This window comes from Dysidea avara, chromosome 5 (assembly GCF_963678975.1).
Source record: "Dysidea avara chromosome 5, odDysAvar1.4, whole genome shotgun sequence".
Lineage (NCBI taxonomy): Eukaryota > Metazoa > Porifera > Demospongiae > Dictyoceratida > Dysideidae > Dysidea > Dysidea avara.
In genome coordinates this window covers 16,276,052-16,297,375 of record NC_089276.1, presented here as the reverse complement: position 1 = coordinate 16,297,375, position 21,324 = coordinate 16,276,052, and the positions used below count along the sequence as shown (strand labels likewise).

The following is a 21,324-nucleotide window of genomic DNA, read 5'->3' as shown; positions in this document are numbered from 1 at the left end:
CACATGCTGCCCAAAATTCCACCTTTAAATAGAGACATTTAAGTGACATTTTATGTAACGAAAATTGCCTTTATGGAATAGCACTAGTCCATATAATAATGATATATGTGACCAGGCCTGCGAAAACAGGGCATGTGGGCACAAACTACATCCCATCACTCTACAGGGGATATCTTAGTACTGGAAAAGTATATTTCCATTCTGTAACTTGTAACATGATGCCAATTAAATGCTTACTACAAGCTGAAACCTGCAATGCCATAGCATAATGGTACAAAAAGTTATGAGTGATGAAAGTGTGAAAAAGTAGGCAAAAATCATGTGCCCACATGCCCTATTATCGCAGGCCCGGTCACATATATAAAACAGCATTAAATATAACAAAACGATTACAAGTGGCTGGATAGAGAATTTTTTAAAAATTGTCAAAATAAAAAAAAAAATGGCCAAAACTTGAATTTTAGTATCACTGCCTGCCTCACTGACCACAGTTGCAAGGCTAGGGGCCAAACAAAGCAACGCATAGCCACCATTTTACACCACAGTTTAAACTCACCAGCAGTATGTGCCTTTTGGGGTTCTGACAAGTGTAGGCACTCTGCACCTTGTCTTTTCTTTTATCTTCAATCAGGCTTCTTCATCCAACGAAACCATACCAAGAAAATATGTAAACATATTTTCTTGGTATAATATGCTGGTCCCTACTATCTGTGGATCAAGTCACCATCAGGATTTTTCTGCATTCAGGATATTACTGTAAGCTTAAGCTTTTGCCTCCCTACTACATGACTTTCAGTAACCTCCTAGACTGATAGCAAGTAATAAATTTCATGAACTCAGTACTAACTTATTTAATTTTCTGTGTAACAATAAACAGTGTACAAGTTTTCTAAGTATATACAGTAGGCACTTGATTAACTGGATACTCGATTATCCAGACTCTTGATTATTTGAACAATACAAATGACTGTTCTATTACAGTATTTTGAAACTTACTGTGTAGCAGTTGAACAGAACTCTATATAAATGAATGAGATTCACAAGGATAAATTCACTTAACTGAATGCATTAATTTTGTAATTGAACTGGCACACGGATAATGGAGAACCCACTGTAATAATAGCAATGGTACAGTTTATAATGAACAAAGTGCAATAAATATGAAAACTCCAAGTTCTGAGGCCTTCATTGCATTATTTCTCACTTTGCTGACAGTTTCTGTAAGTTGTGTAAATAATTGGCCTGTATATATGATCTTCATGAAAATAACCATTGACAAGTATAGCACTAAAATTCAAATACATATTTACAGGCTCTAATTATAGCAACAAAATTTATTTCCTTGTTTAATTTCATGCCATGCAATAGACAAATACCATGTAGTGTGTGTGTGTAACCGAGGCTATTTTGGGGATATATGTTTCATTCATATAGCATGATTAAACCTCAATAACCACAACAGTTACTGGACAGTTTTGATAACTTTGAAGTTTAAAAGCTTCCATCAGTTCCATGCAAAAGTTATTCTACCACTCAGTTATGGACACTAGTAGTGCTGAGTGTTTCACTTGATATTTTTATGTATATAACAATATTGTCAGTATGCAGTTTAATCCACTAAAGCTCCATATGCAAACAGAAGAACTGAAATAAGGCTGAGTTGAGTTGGCAAACTGTAGTATATTTACAGTATTCCATTATGTGTACTGTAATGCACTTCCTCATGCACACATTATCAAATGGTATGGTACTGTTTAAATAGGGATCGCCATGAAAATTTCACGTGCTGCCCAAAATTCCACCTTTGAAAAGCATCCTAGAGACATTTAAGTGACATTACGTAATGAAAATCACCTTTATAGAATAGTACTAGTCCATATAATAATAATAATAATAATATATAACAGCATTAAATATAACAAAACAATTACAAGTGGCTGGATAGAGAATCTTTTAAAAATCGCCAAAACTAAAAAAAATTGCCAAAACTTGAATTTTAGTATCACTGCCTGCCTCACTGACCACAGTCGCAAGGCTAGGGGCCAAACAAAGCAACACATGGCAACCATTTTACGCCATAGTTCAAACTCACCAGTGGTATGTGCCTTTTGGGGTTCTGATGAGTGTAGGCACTCTGCACCTTGTCTTTCTTTTATCTTCAATCAGGCTGCTTGTCTTCTTCATCCAACGAAACGATATCAAGGAAATAATTTTCCGTATCAAGTTTCTTTTAGCAACATATTGTGGCTTGATCTTGGAAAACCTACCTTTTTGGCACATTGGTCAATTTTCTGTTTTCAAGCTTAAATGAGGTACTGGGTGCTCATCTATCTTGTCACATTCTTGTGTTAAAATTTAGCTCATTTTTAAAAAATACTATTATTTTAGTCATAAAATCCATGCATGGTATTATTTGTGGTGGACAGCAATAAAAATTGTGACTGGTAAAATTATGAGTAATGTTCAGCATTAGATATATACTAACATGCCAATCAACTTTGCTCCTTTTGTGCTGTTGAAACAGCATAATATACTCCTTTATGTAATACAAACTGTTATTACCCTAGCTGAGTTGTTGTTACACAAATGTACATTTCTAACCCTATGCATGGGAGGAATATAGGAAAAACAGGGAGTAAATATAAATGCAGGGACTTAGATGCATCACTTTCCAACTGACTGAGAGCCATCAGATAGTATAACATGGGAATCATCAGGGCATGACAAGTACATTAAAACAAATCAGAAGACTACTACATATAGTATAAGCCTGTTAATACAGGGAGTTAATCATCACATCGTAACTTGAAAGCAGAAATTTACCAGACTCAGCACATGCACATGCACTTTAGAAGTTTGTAAAAAGAGCCACATTATTAATCACAAACCTCTCAGCCAAACAATAATAAAAAATAGTTATTATCAAGTTCCTGACAGCAAAGGGTTTATCATCATGCATGACTACTATCTCAACTCCTAGGTAGGGATGCGGCGATTATGCTGGCATAATTTCGGGCATAATAGGTATGTGTGGAAATCAGGAATTATGCTAGCATTTTGAGGTGATTATAAAGCTTTAACAGTAGGAAAATCTGCAGATTGCACAATTCCGTTAAAAAAGATCGAGATACTCTAATAGAGCAGTCAGAAACTCTAATAGAACAGTCATTGAATATTATTTACTCTAATAAAGCAGTCATATTGAAATGAAATTCTCTAATACAGTAACCAGCTAAAGAATTCAAGACTATTTGAAGCCTAAACATCAATGAAAATGGTCTGATACAGCAATAAACTGGCATTATTAGCCAATTATGGTGGCATAATTTTGGGAATAATGGGCAATTCTCAAAAGCATAATAGGTGATTTTTTGAGCACTGCTCAAAAGCATAATGCTCAATTTTTGGAGCATAATAGCCTCATGCCTACTCCTAGGACCCTGGGAGAAGGCTTCCGAAAGCCTGTATTTAGGAAGTTAAAAGTTCACATCACAACTCCATAGACATTCTTGATACAGGGGTAGATCCAGTGCCCCCCCCCACCTTCAGATTTGTTTTGTGGTGTTGCTTATTGAACATAGCTAGGCACCTTGGACATAATTCAAACATTTTAATGCAGTTTATGACCATGAGTAATTATAATATAATAAATGTGTCTGTAGCAAATTGTTACCCATATTGACACAACACAAGGGAAACTAGGAGGGATAGAACACCCTCTACATAATTAGAATCGAGATACTCTAATAGAACAGTCATTTACTCTAATAAAACAGTCAAGAGTAACATAATTATAAAAACACTGTTGTTTTAAACAACCAAAACATGCACCTGTTCTAAATTGAGTAAATGACTCTATCCACACCCTAGTGACTATAGAAATTCTCTGGAGATGCAGTTGTACACCAAATTCCAGGATTATCTATAAACTTAATTTTTTGTGATGCGTGTGTAGGGGTCCTTATGCTAATTCTAAAGATTTCAACTTAATTTCAGCCAAAAGTAGCACCAAAACATTCTCAATAAGTCAATTTTTCAAAATTTCTTTATAGCTATACTTTATAGCTACTACAGCTCAGTAGCATTCATGCTTCAAGGAGTTCAAGCATTGAATTTTCATAAGTGTTTACAAATTTTAGTCAAAATTATTTCACAATAATAAGTTTTCAAAATTTCATCAGGGAGCAGTTTTAACTAATTCTGCAAAAATTTCTTTATACTCAGTATATCTTCCAGTGTTTGAACTATCAACAAATTTCAGTCAAAATTGTCACCAAATTCAATCTCAGAAGGTTAATTTTTCAAAAATTCCTGGGTGTGTGTGTGTGTGGGGGGGGGGGGGATTCCCCTATACCCCCCTAGAAAGCTCATGCTTTGGAGTGTGCCAAAGCACACTGTGGAGTGACTTCTACCTGTGTGCCCCCCCCCCCCCCCCCTTAGCAAAATCTTGGATCCGCCCCTGTGACATTTTTACCCACATGCATGAAACAAAATAATCACATTGAGAAGTGGCCTAATAGAAGTGGCTTTATAGTTAATGTAACTCACAGTATAGGTCTGGAAACAAAATGTGATGAATATACAGTATACTGTATAAATCATACACTGTTCTTTAATGTGTGTTGAATGTAAACTGTACAAACTGAAAAGTAAGGAATAATAAAATACTAGGACATTATATGAAGGCAGGGCCGGAGACTTTTCAGCTACTTGAATTTGTAAAAGATCAAGATACTCTAATAGAGCAGTCATCATAATATATTCTAATAGAGCAGTCATCGCAATACTCTAATAGAGAATTTGGTATAGAATATAGCCACTGCTCTACTTAGTCTAAGCCATTACATCTATGTTAATTGTCCTCAAATCACTTAAAAGTTCTAGTACTGGCATTATCTGCATTGGGCTAATTGATCATGCATACATTATAGCAATTACAATACCAATTGCTTATGTTTCTCAAAGAACTAAGCTTTCATTTGAAATTTGGAAAGTAAATTAGATATGAAATAGAATTAATTGGTACTGTAGTACAAAATTACCAGGATTTGATGTTAACAAAAGGAGAAAGAGGCTATGTAACTAAGTAAAATAGCTTCCATGCAGATGCCATTTCAAAGCATCTATTTTAAATTTCCCTGATCATGAGGGAGCATACCCCCAGACCCCCTTAGCTTGCCACGCTGTGGGTGCTTACTGCTTAGCACATGCAGTTGAGTATCACATGAAAGCAGATAATCTAAAAATCACATCAGATTAATAAAAAGTAGTGTGCATGACTATATCACCTCCATTGCAGTCCATGGATGGCCCAACCACTCAAAATCTCTGGGCTCTGGCCCTGTATGAAGGTCTCCTAGACATTGCGTAATTTTATCCTGTTAGCACGAAGTAAGAATGTTACCATATGCATATGTGACTGGATCTACGAAAACCGTTCTTATCGCCCAAGACAGGAAGTTTGATTTTTTCACACAAGCACAAAGCTTAATGAATGCACTATCAAGTTTCACTGCCACAGTCGACCAGAGTAAAGTGGTCTGCTTTTGCTGGCTGCTTTTCTAGAGCACGGTGGCGAGCCGTACGAGTGGTCTGGGGTCTTGATGGAGCCCTGGCCAACCAGGAGATGGCTGTGTGTGGCTGTACAGCTCTGTGGTGTTGGACAATGACCTGTACAGTAAATTTCCTTTCATTTTAGCCAGTTCTGAGCCCTGAATGGCCTATAACTTGGCCTAATTCATCCCAGCACGTCTCTTTTCAATTTTTGAACACCATCTTGCCCGCCTTCCAGGGCCCCCCGCCTCCCACCCTTCTGGAGCTCGCCTCCCACCCTTCTGGAGCTCGCCTCCCACCCTTCTGGAGCTCGCCTCCCACCCTTCTGGAGCTCGCCTCCCACCCTTCTGGAGCTCGCCTCCCACCCTTCTGGAGCTCGCCTCCCACCCTTCTGGAGCTCGCCTCCCACCCTTCTGGAGCTCGCCTCCCACCCTTCTGGAGCTCGCCTCCCACCCTTCTGGAGCTCGCCTCCCACCCTTCTGGAGCTCGCCTGATACAGACAACCTCGGTTTAAAAACTATCTAAAATGGCGGGAAACTTAGCTGTTGACTACTTCTTCAGTGGATGATCAGGAAGGTAAGAAATTGTTGTGAAACGTGTGAAAATTTGGTATGCGTAGCTACCACCATTGGCCAGCTACAACACACAGAATATTTAAAACCGACGTTTCTCGATACTTTTAAATCAATCTCGTTATGCACAGACTTGCTCAACCACAACATTACGTAATACCGGAAACGTTACTTGACAGTCCCATGTTCACTGTTGGACACATGTCCAGTGCTGCTGTAGACTTTACAGTACTTTCCAAAGAAACATATTGTGACAAACATTAAGGATACGCGGTATCCATGGACACTCAGGGATACACAAAGTACTAGTTGGGAGAAGCAAAGTCGAGTATCCGTGGAATCCACAGATGCTCTGATCATGCAAGGATGTACAAAGTACTGGTTGGTAGGAACCCTCAGTCAAAGTAGTCGCGGAATCCATGGATACTCTGACCATCCAAGTATGTACTAAGTACAACCGTCAAGGTAGAACCAGGGGGACTCCTCTGTTAAAAGTATCTGTGGTATCCATGGATTCTCTGACAATCCAAGGATGTACTCATCAAGGTAGAGCCAGGGGACCTATGTCAAAGTATCAACAGAATTAATGGGTACTCTGACCATCCAAAGATGTACTATCAAGGTAGAACCAGAGGGACCCCTCTGCTAAAGTATCTGTAGAATCTATGGATACTCTGACCATTCAAGGATGTACTAAGTACAACCATCAAGGTAAAGCCAGGGGACTTCTGTCAAAGTATCAACGGAATCCATGGATACTCTAACCATCTAAGGATGTATTAAGTACAACCATCAAGGTAGAGCCAGGGGGGCCCCTCTGTAAGAGTATCCACAGAATCCATGGACATCCAGGTAAAGCCAGGAGACCTATGTCAAAGTATCAACGGAATCCATGGATACTCTGACCCAGAGAGAGGGAGGGAGGGAGAGTGTCAACACTTAAAAGCTTACAAAATTTTTCAACAATTGAATGAAGATGTGTGATGGCTTCAGAGACGTTTGCTGATACCAATGATGGAGCATTGCTCTCTTGTGTTATGGTGTTCTCTTTAGTTACACTGTTGATTGCTAAAGTTGGCTGAACAAAGTCAAAGTGTAAATAAATGTATAGCTACACTGCTTGAGTTACCTCTGATTTAATCAGTTGTAAGCATTTCTTCTTCTCACAACATTGCTTCTTTCTTCCTTGTCCACCAAACTTGGGTTTGTCCAAACAGAAGGTACATTGTCCGCAGTCAACATTCAGGCATCCTGTACAAGCACCACATCTTTTCCGCTTCTTTCCTGATTGCACTCCTTCATGTTGGGAAACTTAATATGGGTATGCTTGTTAATCCATTAAATTGAAAACGAACAATTCTCACCGTCAGGTTGGGTATCCATAGCATATTCATCTGTGGAATGCTCAGCATCAGTCCTATTGGCCTACATATGTGCAGGGGTACATGTACATTAGTTATTATTATTATGCTAGGAAACTTAGCGTGTTTATCACACACAATACACATGACTCACGCAATTTCCTTACTATTATTACATTAGCTGCATCTTCCTTGATTTCATTAAGGTTGTCCCTAAGTGTCAGCTTTTCATCTTCAGTAGGATGCCTGCCATAATGGAATCTGTGAGTAATTTGTTCAAAATTTATTTTCACAGTTTTTAGAGATGTATTTGAATAGTTGTAATGTGCTATGGATTAAATCTACAGCCACAAAGTTTTACTACAGTACGTATGCAGCACTATCTTACCATATACATTGTTCAAGAACACAAAAATTCTACAATGGATGTTTTTCAGTGATGTTAATTGCTATCTCACATGTGCTCACATAGTGTGAGGCACTTTATATATCTACAGATAGAAGAGGAATATGATGGAGTATAGATAACAACCCACACAGCCAGTCAAAGTGTGTAAAAGCAATAATTTCAGCCATTAGATGACTTCAATTCCTGCCTCTACAGGCTCGTAGTGATCAAACAGAGAGTCATGAGCTAACTACACAAAACCCATGTAATATGGAAACCTTGGGACTACAAGACCTATGACACCTTGGGTCAATCACAAGACCACAGTTTCATTGTATCTGTGGAGTTCAACATATTAGTTATTGATTTGAGCTATACGTGGAATTTGTAAACAACCGCATTGATACAGTAGACTAAATAAATAGTAGGGGTTTATTATTAAAGTCTAGCAAACATCATCCAGAACCAACCTCACATTACTTTCACAATACTTACCTTTGAATAGTACTGCACTATACTTTTTGTAGATACTCATTACAAGTGCTCTCATACCTATAGTAGGTATTGTCCTGGTAAATTTAAACAGCTGTCCCTAAATCAAAATTCCAAATATTAGTTAGTAAGCTTACCACATAAGATGAGGGGTGACATGGTAGCACTACTACGACTTGAGGAAAAGAAAGGTCTTGTATAGAAGAACTAACTGAGTAGCAATGTGTTGTGACATTTTATAAAACTATAATGTAGAATGGCTAGTAGATAATGGCAGGTTTACAATATTAGCAGCGCGCTATCCGAGGGTTTTATCATTGTTTAGACAAAAAAAAACATGAGTAGTACTCCTGCTACCCAAATCGAGTAAATACGGTGTTCTATGTAGCTTATGCCTGCAAATTGTACATGTATATCTTGACTAACTGATGGCCTTATTGCTGAAAATGTCTACAGCCAACTTACTTAAATGGAAACTTTGTTTTCTTTCTTCCAGGAGTTTTTAACTTACGGAACTTTAACTGAACTTCATTCTTTTGGGAAGGAGCAAACTGTTCTGTAGCATCAAAGTCTTCAGATATTTCATTCTCACTGCTGAGCTGTGTCAAATGTGCACGTAGGCTGGTGACTATAGGTAACAGTCTGGCAGCTGTATGGTCCAATAGGCCTGCATCATCTACCATTTCTACTGATGTTTGAATCTCAGAAAGATATGCAGAAATAGTGCTCTTTTTTCCATCCGTAACTACACAGAAATATACTCTGAAACCATCTTGTTATATAATGGTGTATATATCATATGTACCTGGTTTCTCTCTGTTAGCTCTTGGAGGTACTACACCTATCTGAATAGGCTCAACTGATGGACTGGGAGGATTTGCATCAATTATGTCGTCTTCCAGAGCAACAACACCAGGACTTGTACTTTCCTGTTGCCGACAAATCATGAACACCTTATGTGTGTGCTTACATAAATGACCATGCTAGTAGTCATAGCAAGTACAGCGTATCATGTGTCTACAAAGATAACCACATCCCTCCTCTGAACAGTGTGGCATACAGTTTGGTTGACTTGGACAAACTGTTAAGAGCACATATACTTTGTACTGCATTGTTAAATCGCTGGAATCAATGTGGTACTGACTTGAGTTTTCATCCTGTTATACAAAAGGTATGAATATTAATACTCATTGCATGTTGACTGAAACTACAGTTATATTGTCAAAGTGAAGGATATACATCATCTAACATAACAAGCCAACGTGCTTTGTATCAGGGCTGAGATAAATACTGCAAATGCTTGGATAGTAAAATTGGTACTCAGTACTCATTAAGATCACATGACCCAGCTCACATGATGCACTTGTCATCAGGTAGTGACACAATGAAGGCTATAGAGTTTTATTTGGCATAATTTCTTGTCAGGAACGCTAACATTCAATTTGGTACTTTAATATACTGTGTGCGTGTGTTTTGTGTGTGTGTGTGTGTGTGTGTGTGTGTGTGTGTGTGTGTCATTGTTGTTACTTGAAAAAGCTGTAAACTGCAGTCAGTATAAAACATGTCAAATGGGTATGACTCAAGTACGTAGCTAGTATTTGTGAGTACTCTATCATTAACTCTAGAGAGTACTTTAGTACTAAAAAACCATGATCGTTTCAGCCCTACTTTACATCAAGACACACGGTAGCTGCTAGTGTTAATATCATAGAGTTATGGATAATTATTTACAGTAAAAAAATCAATTTCTATCACAGCTAGTTATGGGCCATTCAGAGCTCAAAACCAGCTTAATGAAAGGAAATTACAACACATGCAAGTCTATTGTCAACATCGTGGAGCTGTATGTACGTACAATCATGGCCAAAATTCCATTGAGGCCCCAAACTGCTCGTACAGCCTTTTTATAATTTAGTACATGAAGATGCAAACTCTGCATCATTGGATCAAAGTTTGACTGAAATCTAATTGAAAATGTGACCCAACATCATCAACTATCTAGTTATATTGCACAATCGATACCTATGGTACCAAATCTTGGAGTGCAGTATTGCCACTTGGTATCACCGTGTAGTATTGATAGCATTGCATGGCTCTAATGTGTACTTACATCACTGTGGACTCTTGAAACATCTACACTTATTCCCCTGTTATGTCTGTCTCCTTCTTGCTTCTTTGAAGCATCGCCTGTAGATGATAAAAGTTCCTTTCTCTTTCTCTCAAAAAATACATCTGTCTCCATCATTAACAGTACTTCAATGAGATCATCACATCTTCTGTTAACTTTGTGATTGAAATATTTAGGATTTGTTTTCAGCTTGTTAAAGAAACTGCACATGTAACAATTATAAGATTCATAATGTATAATTAATTCAAACCTTTCCACAAACATGTTAGTGTCGGTGTCTTTGTGATCAAAGTGCCGGTATGCCAGTGCCCATTTTTCTGTAAGGTTTCTTTAGTTTTATGCAGTTCCATATACATAATTAATGTTTTATGTTTCAGATCTAGAAAACCATTGTGGGTAAGCAGCTCATTTATTAAAGTTAACTGAATTCTCTATTGCAGTATTTTGATCTGCTAGTAATCACTACCCCACTATCTTAAGAAGAGAAAGGGCTAAAGTTACTTCTCCTTGACATGAGATGGGTCTTAGTCCACCTAGCCGACTTTCTCTATGCAAGCAAATTAATTTATTACTCCCATGCAATCATTAATCATTTAGATGATGGAAATAATGCATGGTGAAAACTTGCATGATGTTATAATAATAATGAGTAAAGTTAGGCGGTGAGACATATAACAATGCGGGTGGGGATCTGAAACATAAATCAAGGCCTTACCACAATTACAAATGTGACGTACCAATCCGATTTGCATACTGCCCATTGAAGTACTCTATGAATCGTGGCTCTTTCTTTTGCCATAATGTTGTAAATGCCTTTATGTGTGTTTGAAAGGTGGAAGGATCAGGAGTTGTTATAAGAGTACACAGGTACTTGTACATATCTACTTTATGTACATCATTGGCAACCAGATGGCGAAGGTTATTTTTCCATGCACTATTAAATTCTATATATATATAAATATAGCTTGTACACTGTGTTTACCTGTCGACATGCCACCTACACAGCAAATGTATCACATCAGGGTACACTGCAACACATCCTCCAATCATTGAAGGGTCTAGTATGTACAAACAGATTGGTAAGACATCCTCAACTATGTATGTGTCTGACCATCATCTGTCATCAGTATGTCAATAACAGCATCAGGTACCCTTTTTCTGATAGCAGAAAAGAAGACTGTGTATCTGTTGGTGTCCTCAACATCTGTAATTCCCCAAGCTACTGGTATACCTAGTAAACATGTATGTAGAAAGGTTATATTCATCTTGTGTACGAACAGTAAAGTATATACCATTCCTGAATTCATCTGCAACTACTAAAGTGATGAGTTTGTAGCCATACTGGGTTGTCTTGTGTTTGGAGTCTACACATCCTAGCGTACTGAATTCCTTAAACATGTCTGCTTGAAAAGATGTCATTAATGCTAAAAAGAAGCTGCTTTCTTGAAGGGATGGATAATCAGCTTTCACTATTCCCTGTGGCTTGTATGCAATGATTGATGATGGACTTTCTAGCTGCAGCTCCTTTACTATTCTATCCACGGATATTGCATCATTGGTGTGTCGATGGTTAGTGAAGTCCCGAGTCTTACGAATGGCATTACGGCAATCCTGTCGTTTGATTAAATGTTTTCTGGCTACTACTTCATCAAAATCCTGACGCAGATGCCTTGATCCTATATCCTCTTGGATGTCTGTACTGAAATGTTTAGAATCTGCACATACATAATATATTCCATACCTTTCATTATTTTCTCTACTGATACTCCTTGTGAAAATTTTTGCTGTATTTCCTCTTGAACAGATGTGGGTATAGGAATGTGCTTCACTTCTTCTAATCCAGGCGAGTGATTAGTGTGTGTGAAAATGTAGTCAACTTCTACATTTCCTGTTGATATACGGTGCTTTACATACATCCTGGCTAAGCAGTACGATCTGGTAAGCTTCCTAGACTTTTTCAATGATAGTCTTTTCTTGTCTGTTTTTCGCAGGGTCTCATTATCTCTAGCCTTACCATCACGACAGCAAGTGTACAGAAGAGTACGATGGTCTACATCACAATGGCATATAGGTGATGCTAGCAGTTGATATTAACGAGCTACCATTTACCTTTTAGTGGGCCATGTGATGCTTCTTCACCCTTTGGTTGTACAAAGTAAGTGTGGGAGGACTGTTCTTCTGACAACTTCCAAGTTGTAAATTCTTTCCACGTGGAAAACACTTTGGTTGCTGAGTCTGTAGAATACGAATATTTATTTGCTGTCTGCCACACAGGAAAATAAACTAGATAAACTATAATATGTAATATGATCTTCTCCTGACCAAATATTTCGATATTTGCAAGTGACCATTTTTATTTACACACATGAATAGATTGGAAGGAATGCAATTTTAAGATTTCAGTTCAGGCATGCAAGGCTGCTGCATACTGTATGCGCATGACTCATTTGAGTGAGAAGATTTCACTATAAATACTAACATCCTCTCTTTTTTATAACCATGATTTTAAGCAGTCCACGTATATATACATATATGTAGTAACACAAGCAGTATGTATGGATTGTGGCAGGGATAGTGAGGCACAGTTCAGTATGCTGACATATGTGTAGATGAATGTATGTATTCTTTTGCTTACCTATATTAATTTGATGTTCACTAAGGTAGTGCTGCTTTAGTTCCTTAGCATGAAAAAATGCTTTTTCACAGGTTTTCCACTGACACAGGAATCTTCCGTTTGACTCAGTTTTGCCATGGGCAGTTCTCAAATGACGCTGGAGATTCTTCTTTAAAGTGTAACTACTTTTGCAACCTTCTTCTGGACAAACATGCTGATTCTACATATACATGCATATGTGTAATTTAAGATAGTATCAGCTGTCAAAATTATAATGAATAAAAATTGTTTTCATGATTTTATTATGATATTGTTTACCATCCAACTAAGGAAGCTAAAAGCCTGTAAATGCAAGGAATTAGAGTCATGAATTACATTGCTAAAAGAATCACAACCCAGGTGCTGGTTGATACCGAAACAGCTTGCATTCTTGGCAAATGTTATTTTTATTTTTTATTAAGGCTTTACAAGCACAAATGCTGAAGGTATGTAGGACACCTGGTCCTACAGCCTGTTTAATGAAGTTATGATATAATTTAATCAACATACTTTAACAGTCAACGTTGATCATTTATTTTTGCCATCCTATAGAGCTAGAGTGGTAACACCTGACATCACAGTCACCACATAATAACTTCCACGGGGCAGAATATTAATATGTATACATGCTATTGGAGCACAAGTTTACTTTGCCTCAGGTTTGTTGAAACTATATGTGTCTTTCTATACAGTATCACTATCAGGAGCAAGGAAGAGAGCATAATAAAAAGATTTAGGTGGTGGAGGTTAATTTGTCAATGATCCTTGCTGGGTGAGTTACAGCTGAAAATTTGTGGGCACAAGGATACACTTGAAAAGTACATACACAGCAGTTCATTATTCATCGTTCTTTCTTGCTGAAGTGTTCTTTGGTCACAATTGTTGTCTTGAATCAGACTAAAACAGCCATTTTATCCTTGTAACCTGGGTAAAACCAACCAAAATAAAACTTTTCATCATCTTTCCCAGCTATGGTTCTATGTTCTGTATGAGTTTCATGTGAAATGGACCACCAGAAGCCAAGTTGTAATCTCTTGAAGGAGCCCACCACTGAATTTGCCCCATTTCTTGTCCAGTGGAGGTTGCAGTTACGCATACATTCCTCAAGGATCAGTACTGGGTCCACTGCTTTTTGTGTTATATATAAATGATATTGCTGAAGCTATCCAGTCTGAATTAGGTATTTTTGCAGATGACACAAAGATATTTTCAATAATTAAAAGCATATGTAATGTGACAAAACTCCAAAGAGACTTGATCAACATGCAAGAATGGAATGGAGTCTGGTTACTGAATCTTAACTTGGAAAAGTGCAAAGTGATGCATATAGCTAAAAGCACAGGAGCAAATTATACAATGGAAACTTTGGGGTCTACTGTATAGAGTTGACAAAGACAGATTTTGAGAAAGATCTAGGTGTATGGGTAACATCGATCTTCTCTTAAACCTTCCTTGCACTGTGATAAAGCTGCAGCTGCTGCAACCAGAATCCTGGGAATGCTTAAAAGAACATTTACAAAATTCTCTAAAGAATTGTTTATCTTCCTGTATAAAACTTATGTTAGACCACAGCTAGAATATTGTGTCCAGCTTTGGTGTCCATATCTAGCCCAGGGACATAGACACTCTAGAAAATGTACAAAGGCGGGCCACTAAACTTGTGAATGAACTAGTCAAACTACCTTATGAATCAAGGTAAAAAAACTCGGACTCTATTCTCTTTACTGTCGACGACAATGAGGGGATCTAATTGAAGTTTACAAGCTTTTACACAGTTATGATGTCGACTGGTCAAGGTACTTTACTCTAAGCTCTGTGCATCACACAAGAGGACATCGCTTGAAACTTTCAAAAAACCATCACGTCTACTTTTAAGGTCGAATTTTTTCACCCAGAGAGTGATAAATACATGGAACTCCCTGCCAGCAGAAGTTGTTTCAGCACCAACAATCTCTACTTTCAAAGCAAGTCTTGATAATTATATTGAAATGACAAAGGATATGGATATGAACAAAGGCCTAGTGCCTAAACTTTATTTTTGTAACCCTGTTTGTATATCCATCCATTAATAATAATAATTTTAACATAATTGTGTGATGTAAAAGTTATCACTGTATGAGGAACCTGCAAGCAGTCTACACAGGGTACATCAGTTACTACATCCTTAATTGATATTATGCTAACAGTGTCAAGCATAGGACTTCATTATATCTATAGCCATATTATGGAATCAGTCCTTAGGTTTGCAGGTGTTCTTCTGTTTCATAATTCATGACAGTAGGAGGAAACTAGATTTGAAAGTGCATGCCATGTGTGTATAGCTATAGCTTACAAATAATATTAGTGAAATATATGTTGTAGGACTCAAGTGAAATCATAGACTATTAATCCCATACAATAATCTATGGTTGATCTATACCTATTAAGTGGAAATAAATACCCCTCTGGTCTGTGTCTGGAGTGTTTAGTCTACTAGTTAATAGACAGGCTCACCGTTTCTTTCTCTTCTGATTCATGTTCTCTACGAGATTCCCCTTCATGGAATTCGTCATCAGTCTTTGCATCGTTAAGGCAATCACTCATCTTTAAGCTTCTCAGAAGACAGCAAAACACTTAAATAAAGGAACCACGTGTATAGCTTTCGCGGTAAAACATGGCTTAGTCACGCGACATTGATTCAGGTTTCCGGTATTACGTAATTTTGTGGTTGAGCAAGTCTGTACATAACGAGATTGCTTTTAAATGGGCGATAAGACCGGTTTTCCCAGAGACAGTCACATATATTATTTGACTGTGCTTTTGCTTTCTTGAAGACATTCATTGAAAGTTTCTTTCTTTCATTTGATGTCACTAAGTAAGGCTTAGGCTTGCACCAATTATGCCAGCATAATTTTGAGCACAATAGACTAGCATAAGCATCAAGCATTATGCCAGCACGGTATGACAATTGTAAAGATTTTTAATTAACTACTCAATGTGTGCACTAAAAATATACCAAAACGCAAACACACTACACCTTAATATTGCATTTCAAATCAAGCAATGTTATTTTTTCTTGATTATTCAGACTCCACAGAAATAAGATTGAGATACTCTAATAGAGCAGTCACTTACTGTAATACAGCATTCAAGAAAGGTTGATATACTTTAATGAAACAGCCAACTCTAGAGGATAATAGGTTAGATTTTGCTCAAAAACGCATATTATTAGGCTATTTTCAAGACATAATTGGCTCAAGCCTAATAAGGCTAGGGTTACATTAGATGATGCATCAAAGAAGCTGGTGGCCACCAATACTCACAAAGGATTGCTCCAGTACTACAATAATAAAATTTCTTTGGAGTTTTGTTACCTAATCCCTAAATTGCCAAAGTTCATAGCTACCGATGTGTATTCTAGCAACAGTTTCTCAAAGGGATAGACTATCAAACCATAAGCTACTTAATCATGTTAGTGGCTTCCGTGTACTTTGATGATATCCATTATAATAAACAAGTATAAGGAAATAGAAATTTTAAGTTGGATTAAGGATCAAAGAATAAAAAAAGTAGTGAAACAAGAGAGGTTTCCTATACCAGCAGATATACTACCATAATTTGCTTTTTTTCCGTTGTAATAATTTTCGTGTACAAAACTTGTACGAAAATTCTTTACACGAATAGTTTTACATAACATCAAATTACTCTAATAGAGCAGTCATTCACATAAAATTAATCATATGAAAAATGCTAATTTTACACGAAAATGTTATCACAAAAAAGCTTTTTCATGAAAATAAAGTGAATCACGGTAATGGATATTGTCCCTACTCGAGCTCGTCCCTACTTCAGTGATGGTTTGTAGATTGAGTAGGGATTAAATGTCCATTCCATCCCACTAAAATCCTACATCAAAGTAAAACATTGGTAGTTAAACCCTAGGAATGGTAGTTTATCCCAGTGCATATATGAAAGACAACATTAATTTACACATTCATTTGAAAGAAGTGCAATCAAAGCAAATTGAAGCCTTACACATTGTAAAACTACATGTTTAGCAAAAACTGAAGCCATACACACTATAAAACTACAAGTCCAGCAAAAATTCAAGCTATATACAACTTACATACGTATATAGCTTTATTGATATAGTGTTTGTGAACTTGATTGCTTAAAGTGTGGGATAGAAGCTAGTTAAACCATACCTGCACTCGTAGGATATCTAGTTACCAACACCTCAGCCTTGGCTTTGCCTAAGCCTCGAGTTGATATCCTACTCATAGTGGGGTTTAGCTACAACTTTGTAGCCATATCTGAATGGAAAATACAGGCAATAAGTGTAATAGCTAACACCACAGCCACAGGGAAGCCATATTATGCTACTACAAATTGACACCTTGTGTTGTCCACGAAAAGAACTGGGACACAAAGGCGGACAATGAAACTCTGAAAGGTAAGTCTGTGATGTGTGTATTGTACGTACTGCAGTTGGTGAAAAGGCACTTGTCGGGAGAAAGCAATGTCTAACAGTAAAAAATTTCAAACCTGTAGCTTTAAGCATTGTCAAGTTATGTTTGGCTGAAGGCATCAGTTAGTTAGTTAGTCAGTTAGTACAAAATAGGAAATTTCCATTTAAACTTGTCGGAAAAAAATTGGGTTGTTTTGAATACATTTTTTGGCTTGGTTATACAACCAAACTGCTTTGCAGGAAAATTGAGGCTGTTTTTTTTAGGTGATTTTGAAGGGCCAAAATACCACGATTTCATAGAGTCACAATGTCACAATTGTATAGCTTCACCTTCACTTGAAAGATGGTTACATACACATACAGTGACGATATTGAACCTTATGGAACAATCAACGTATTTGGTGGTTGTAGAGCTAATGCACAAGTGTATCAAGGATGCAATATATCTACACTCAATGCAGCTGACCAAATCAAGTGGTGTAGTTGTAGGTGTATGTGTCTGTACACTAAAACTAAAGTAAAGGTCTTAAGGTCATATAGTATTAAAGCATGTATTGGCAGCATACAGTTACCATAATGAACCTTGTATGTTCATCAAAGGGAAGAGTATTAAAACATCTTTGCCGCCTACGAGAATACTAGCTCCCCTGATTTCACATGCTTATTCTCAATCTTATGATGACTGGCTCACACCCTGGAAGGAGCACACTGTTGATATCCCGAACTTCATTATCATCCCCTCCTCTGCCCAGCACATTACTACACCACTTAAAGTGCTGAGCTGGTATGATCACCTGCAGATCCACCCATGCAATCAAAAGGCTTGTTCAGCACTTCATCACTGGGGTAATTGTTGGCTTCCCAATAGGCCTTACTTCCCAAGCAGCTCTTCATCCAACTCCAAAGAAGATGTGCTCAGCTTTGGCACACCCATCAGTAGTGGATAATTACCTTCAAGTTGAACTTAATCATAGCAGAATAGCTGGGCCATTTCCGCTATCCCAATTCCAATGCCAAGCAGTTCAGATCAGCCAATTTGGAGTCATCCCCAAAGGTCATCTGTCAAACAAAATTAATGGTGGCTAGGGATGAGCCTATTTTGCTTTTTTTTCCACTTATTTTTTTCTTTCCAGCAATTCTTTATTTCTTCTCTATTTTGCTCGAAATTTTTCTATTTTGCTAAGCATAAGTAAAAATCAATTGCAGTATCTCAAGCTTTCAAACATGTGTGACTGTTCTATTAAAATATTTCGTACATAGCGACTGCTCTATTGGAGTATCTCGATCTTTAGTCACCGTTTCCTATGAGCATACGTTATCCTAATACTAGACGTGACTGTTATAGAGTATCTCGATCTTTATCATACAAAATGTGCTAAGGCCATACCTATTGGATTTTATGTTGCACGGGCCCGACCGACCGTCTTTTTTCATGACCTGAAATGATAATGATAATCATGTGATATATTATCACGTGTGCCAAGATGGTCAATCTCGTATGTGCTAGTGAAAATCAGCTATTGGGATAACCAGGCTCCTCTAGGGATTAAACTCTTCAAAAGGTTGAGCTTTAATGGTGAAGATACTCCAAACGAAATAGTTCTTATATTCAAGAGGTTTGATTCATTGTACAGCAATACATTATGGTGCTGTAGAACACCCTATATGTTTCATTAACGTTTTTTGTAGTTGTTGCTCTTTTTGTATGGTTCATAATACTTTAATTTTCTATTATGTACTAATTATTATTATCATTATCAAATCGACCTACCTACCCAAATTTTCTGAGGTTTTGCCCGTGCAACATAAGATCCAGTAGGTATGGCCTAAGTTAATTGCCATTTCTTGGTGCCCATTTCCAATTTTCCACCTATTTTTTCCAGCGTTTTACTCTTTGCTAGGGTCCGCAACGCGAAAAATCGATATCCTCCTATCAATTACCTAACTATTGTCATGTCAGTAAGTGTAACTTGAATAACACCAGCGTGGCAGCCAAGTTTGTCGCTTTATTCTGTAGAAAACGATACAAATGTCTTAAAATCACGTGATTTTTCGGTGAGGTCTATTCTACGGAACGGAACGGAATCATGGACTAAACTACGGAACGGAACGCTTTCTCAAAATGAAGCCTGCAGCTTACCATTGCTGAAACTTCCCTTGCAAGTTATCGATGGACCTCCAGCCGGTGATTAAACAAAGCCCCAAGAAAGATAGAAACAATTGAAGGACTGATTGTGGGTTTTAGTCGGTTGTCATTAGTAACGAAGTACTTATTGTGGGATTAGCTGTCTCAGTGATGTTTATCTAAGAAGGACAGTTAATGGATAGCTTATTTTCTCACAGTATGTACCTTGTTTATGCTTAGTGTGACTATAGACTACAGTCTGGGGCTAGCATTTCAATCATAAACTGATCAGTACACTGAATGTTGTGTACTACAAAGGAAACAAACAGAAGGCAATGGTGATAAGAAAGAGCCAGCTGAAGGAATTCAGTCAAAATGTAAGGAATTTTGTGCAGTGTGTGAAGCGCAAACATTCTGGCGGACTGGGCTGTGTGCCACAAGGAGGCTATATTCTGTGAACATCACTATAAGTGCATGGATCCATTAACTAAACAGGTGGGATCTATGGTACAGAACAGAATGGAATGATGGACTGAACTATAAAATGGAGTGCTTTCTCAAATTGCGGCAACTCATTGCTGAAACTATCCTCATTACAAGTTATCAGCAGAACTCCAGCGGCTGCGTGTGATCAAACATACCCCTATTAAAGGATTGATTGTTAGTTTTCATTAGCAACAAGATTAGCCTTCTCAATGATTGTTTCCCTAGTAGTGCTCTTCAATTCATTTATTACATGATCGTGAGGCTGTTACTGGATATATACAGTATAGCTGATTGGATGATGTCATGCAGTTAATTGTTTCTGCTGATATTGATATGATAGTACAATATTTAGAAGGTTAATCAATTTCATTGGTTTCAGAGCATAATCACGGTAGAATTTCCTGAAATTGTCTTCAGAAACCAGAAAGACACTGGTGTGACAGGAAAAGGCTAGTTGATCATAACTCGATTTTATTTAAACACATAGTGCGTGGTATCACTTTCAGAAAGTTAACCACCAATGTGAAGGTTGATGAGATGCATGGATTCATCAAATTTTTGGACATTGATAAGAATTTTTTCTCATTAAAAAGAAAATCATACCATGTTTTAACTGTAAAAATTCTTGCCTTATATACATAAATAATTATGTACTAATAGTCTATAATTATTGTGTGCTACTTAATAAAGTATATGTACTATTTTACAAGTACATGTGAGTTGGATGATACTCTTGTTGATGTTTCTTACTGACTGAAAACTTCTTTACTATAATCTGTAATCTTTTAGATGGCAGTCAAAGATGAGTGAACCTAGATTTGGGTTGCAAGACATTAAATATCCAAATTAAAGCAAATCGACTGTCATAATTATTGTCTTCTAAATTTTAAGTTTGTTTAAATTTTCTCAGTCAATAGAATCCTGCCTTACAATTTACATACCTAACTATTTTGTACTTTACAAATGAAGATATACACATAGTGGCAATTATACAATATGGTGATTATAAAGAAATGAAGTGAATTAGAGTGGCAAAGTCTTTGGCTAGGTTAGATATATGATTTCACAAAATCACTGATGGAATAAAGGTGGACTGGTATGAGCTGGGTCTTGGATGAA

The 21,324-nt window shown here is 37.3% G+C and overlaps 3 protein-coding genes across 3 annotated transcripts; all 3 read right to left on the bottom strand.

Moving 5' to 3' along the window:
- Window positions 1-7,005: 7,005 nt before the first annotated feature.
- On the bottom strand, window positions 7,006-9,375 carry LOC136255049 (histone-lysine N-methyltransferase 2A-like). The gene is made up of 6 exons (XM_066047768.1): window positions 9,172-9,375; window positions 8,832-9,111; window positions 7,654-7,732; window positions 7,490-7,550; window positions 7,255-7,436; window positions 7,006-7,203 (listed from the first exon to the last, which is right to left on the bottom strand). Exons 1-6 carry the CDS (start codon window positions 9,311-9,313, stop codon window positions 7,006-7,008), a joined length of 942 nt encoding a protein of 313 aa, XP_065903840.1. The 5' UTR covers window positions 9,314-9,375.
- On the bottom strand, window positions 9,350-12,540 carry LOC136255048 (uncharacterized). Its single transcript, XM_066047767.1, has 8 exons — window positions 12,236-12,540; window positions 11,787-12,188; window positions 11,606-11,725; window positions 11,477-11,552; window positions 11,232-11,428; window positions 10,745-10,811; window positions 10,477-10,696; window positions 9,350-9,523 (listed from the first exon to the last, which is right to left on the bottom strand). The coding sequence occupies exons 1-8, from the start codon at window positions 12,408-12,410 to the stop codon at window positions 9,350-9,352; spliced, it is 1,431 nt and encodes a 476-aa protein (XP_065903839.1). The 5' UTR covers window positions 12,411-12,540.
- Window positions 12,541-12,592: 52 nt separating this feature from the next.
- On the bottom strand, window positions 12,593-15,730 carry LOC136255046 (P43 5S RNA-binding protein-like). Its single transcript, XM_066047766.1, has 3 exons — window positions 15,641-15,730; window positions 13,130-13,328; window positions 12,593-12,729 (listed from the first exon to the last, which is right to left on the bottom strand). Exons 1-3 carry the CDS (start codon window positions 15,728-15,730, stop codon window positions 12,593-12,595), a joined length of 426 nt encoding a protein of 141 aa, XP_065903838.1.
- Window positions 15,731-21,324: the final 5,594 nt, after the last annotated feature.

What these genes read in the sequence shown, in the direction of transcription:
- LOC136255046 (XM_066047766.1), bottom strand. Translation starts at nt 15,730, where the DNA reads ATGAGTGATTGCCTTAACGATGCAAAGACTGATGACGAATTCCATGAA. An exon ending in AATCAGAAGAGAAAGAAACG is followed by an intron (nt 13,329 to 15,640) that starts GTGAGCCTGTCT and finishes ATGTATATGTAG; the next exon opens with AATCAGCATGTTTGTCCAGA. An exon ending in TGAACATCAAATTAATATAG is followed by an intron (nt 12,730 to 13,129) that starts GTAAGCAAAAGA and finishes CGTATTCTACAG; the next exon opens with ACTCAGCAACCAAAGTGTTT.
- LOC136255049 (XM_066047768.1), bottom strand. Translation starts at nt 9,313, where the DNA reads ATGATTTGTCGGCAACAGGAAAGTACAAGTCCTGGTGTTGTTGCTCTG. An exon ending in AGCTAACAGAGAGAAACCAG is followed by an intron (nt 9,112 to 9,171) that starts GTACATATGATA and finishes ATTTCTGTGTAG; the next exon opens with TTACGGATGGAAAAAAGAGC. An exon ending in TATGGATACCCAACCTGACG is followed by an intron (nt 7,437 to 7,489) that starts GTGAGAATTGTT and finishes ACCCATATTAAG; the next exon opens with TTTCCCAACATGAAGGAGTG.
- LOC136255048 (XM_066047767.1), bottom strand. Translation starts at nt 12,410, where the DNA reads ATGTATGTAAAGCACCGTATATCAACAGGAAATGTAGAAGTTGACTAC. An exon ending in TGTAGGTGGCATGTCGACAG is followed by an intron (nt 11,429 to 11,476) that starts GTAAACACAGTG and finishes AGAATTTAATAG; the next exon opens with TGCATGGAAAAATAACCTTC. An exon ending in ACTAACATGTTTGTGGAAAG is followed by an intron (nt 10,697 to 10,744) that starts GTTTGAATTAAT and finishes TTACATGTGCAG; the next exon opens with TTTCTTTAACAAGCTGAAAA.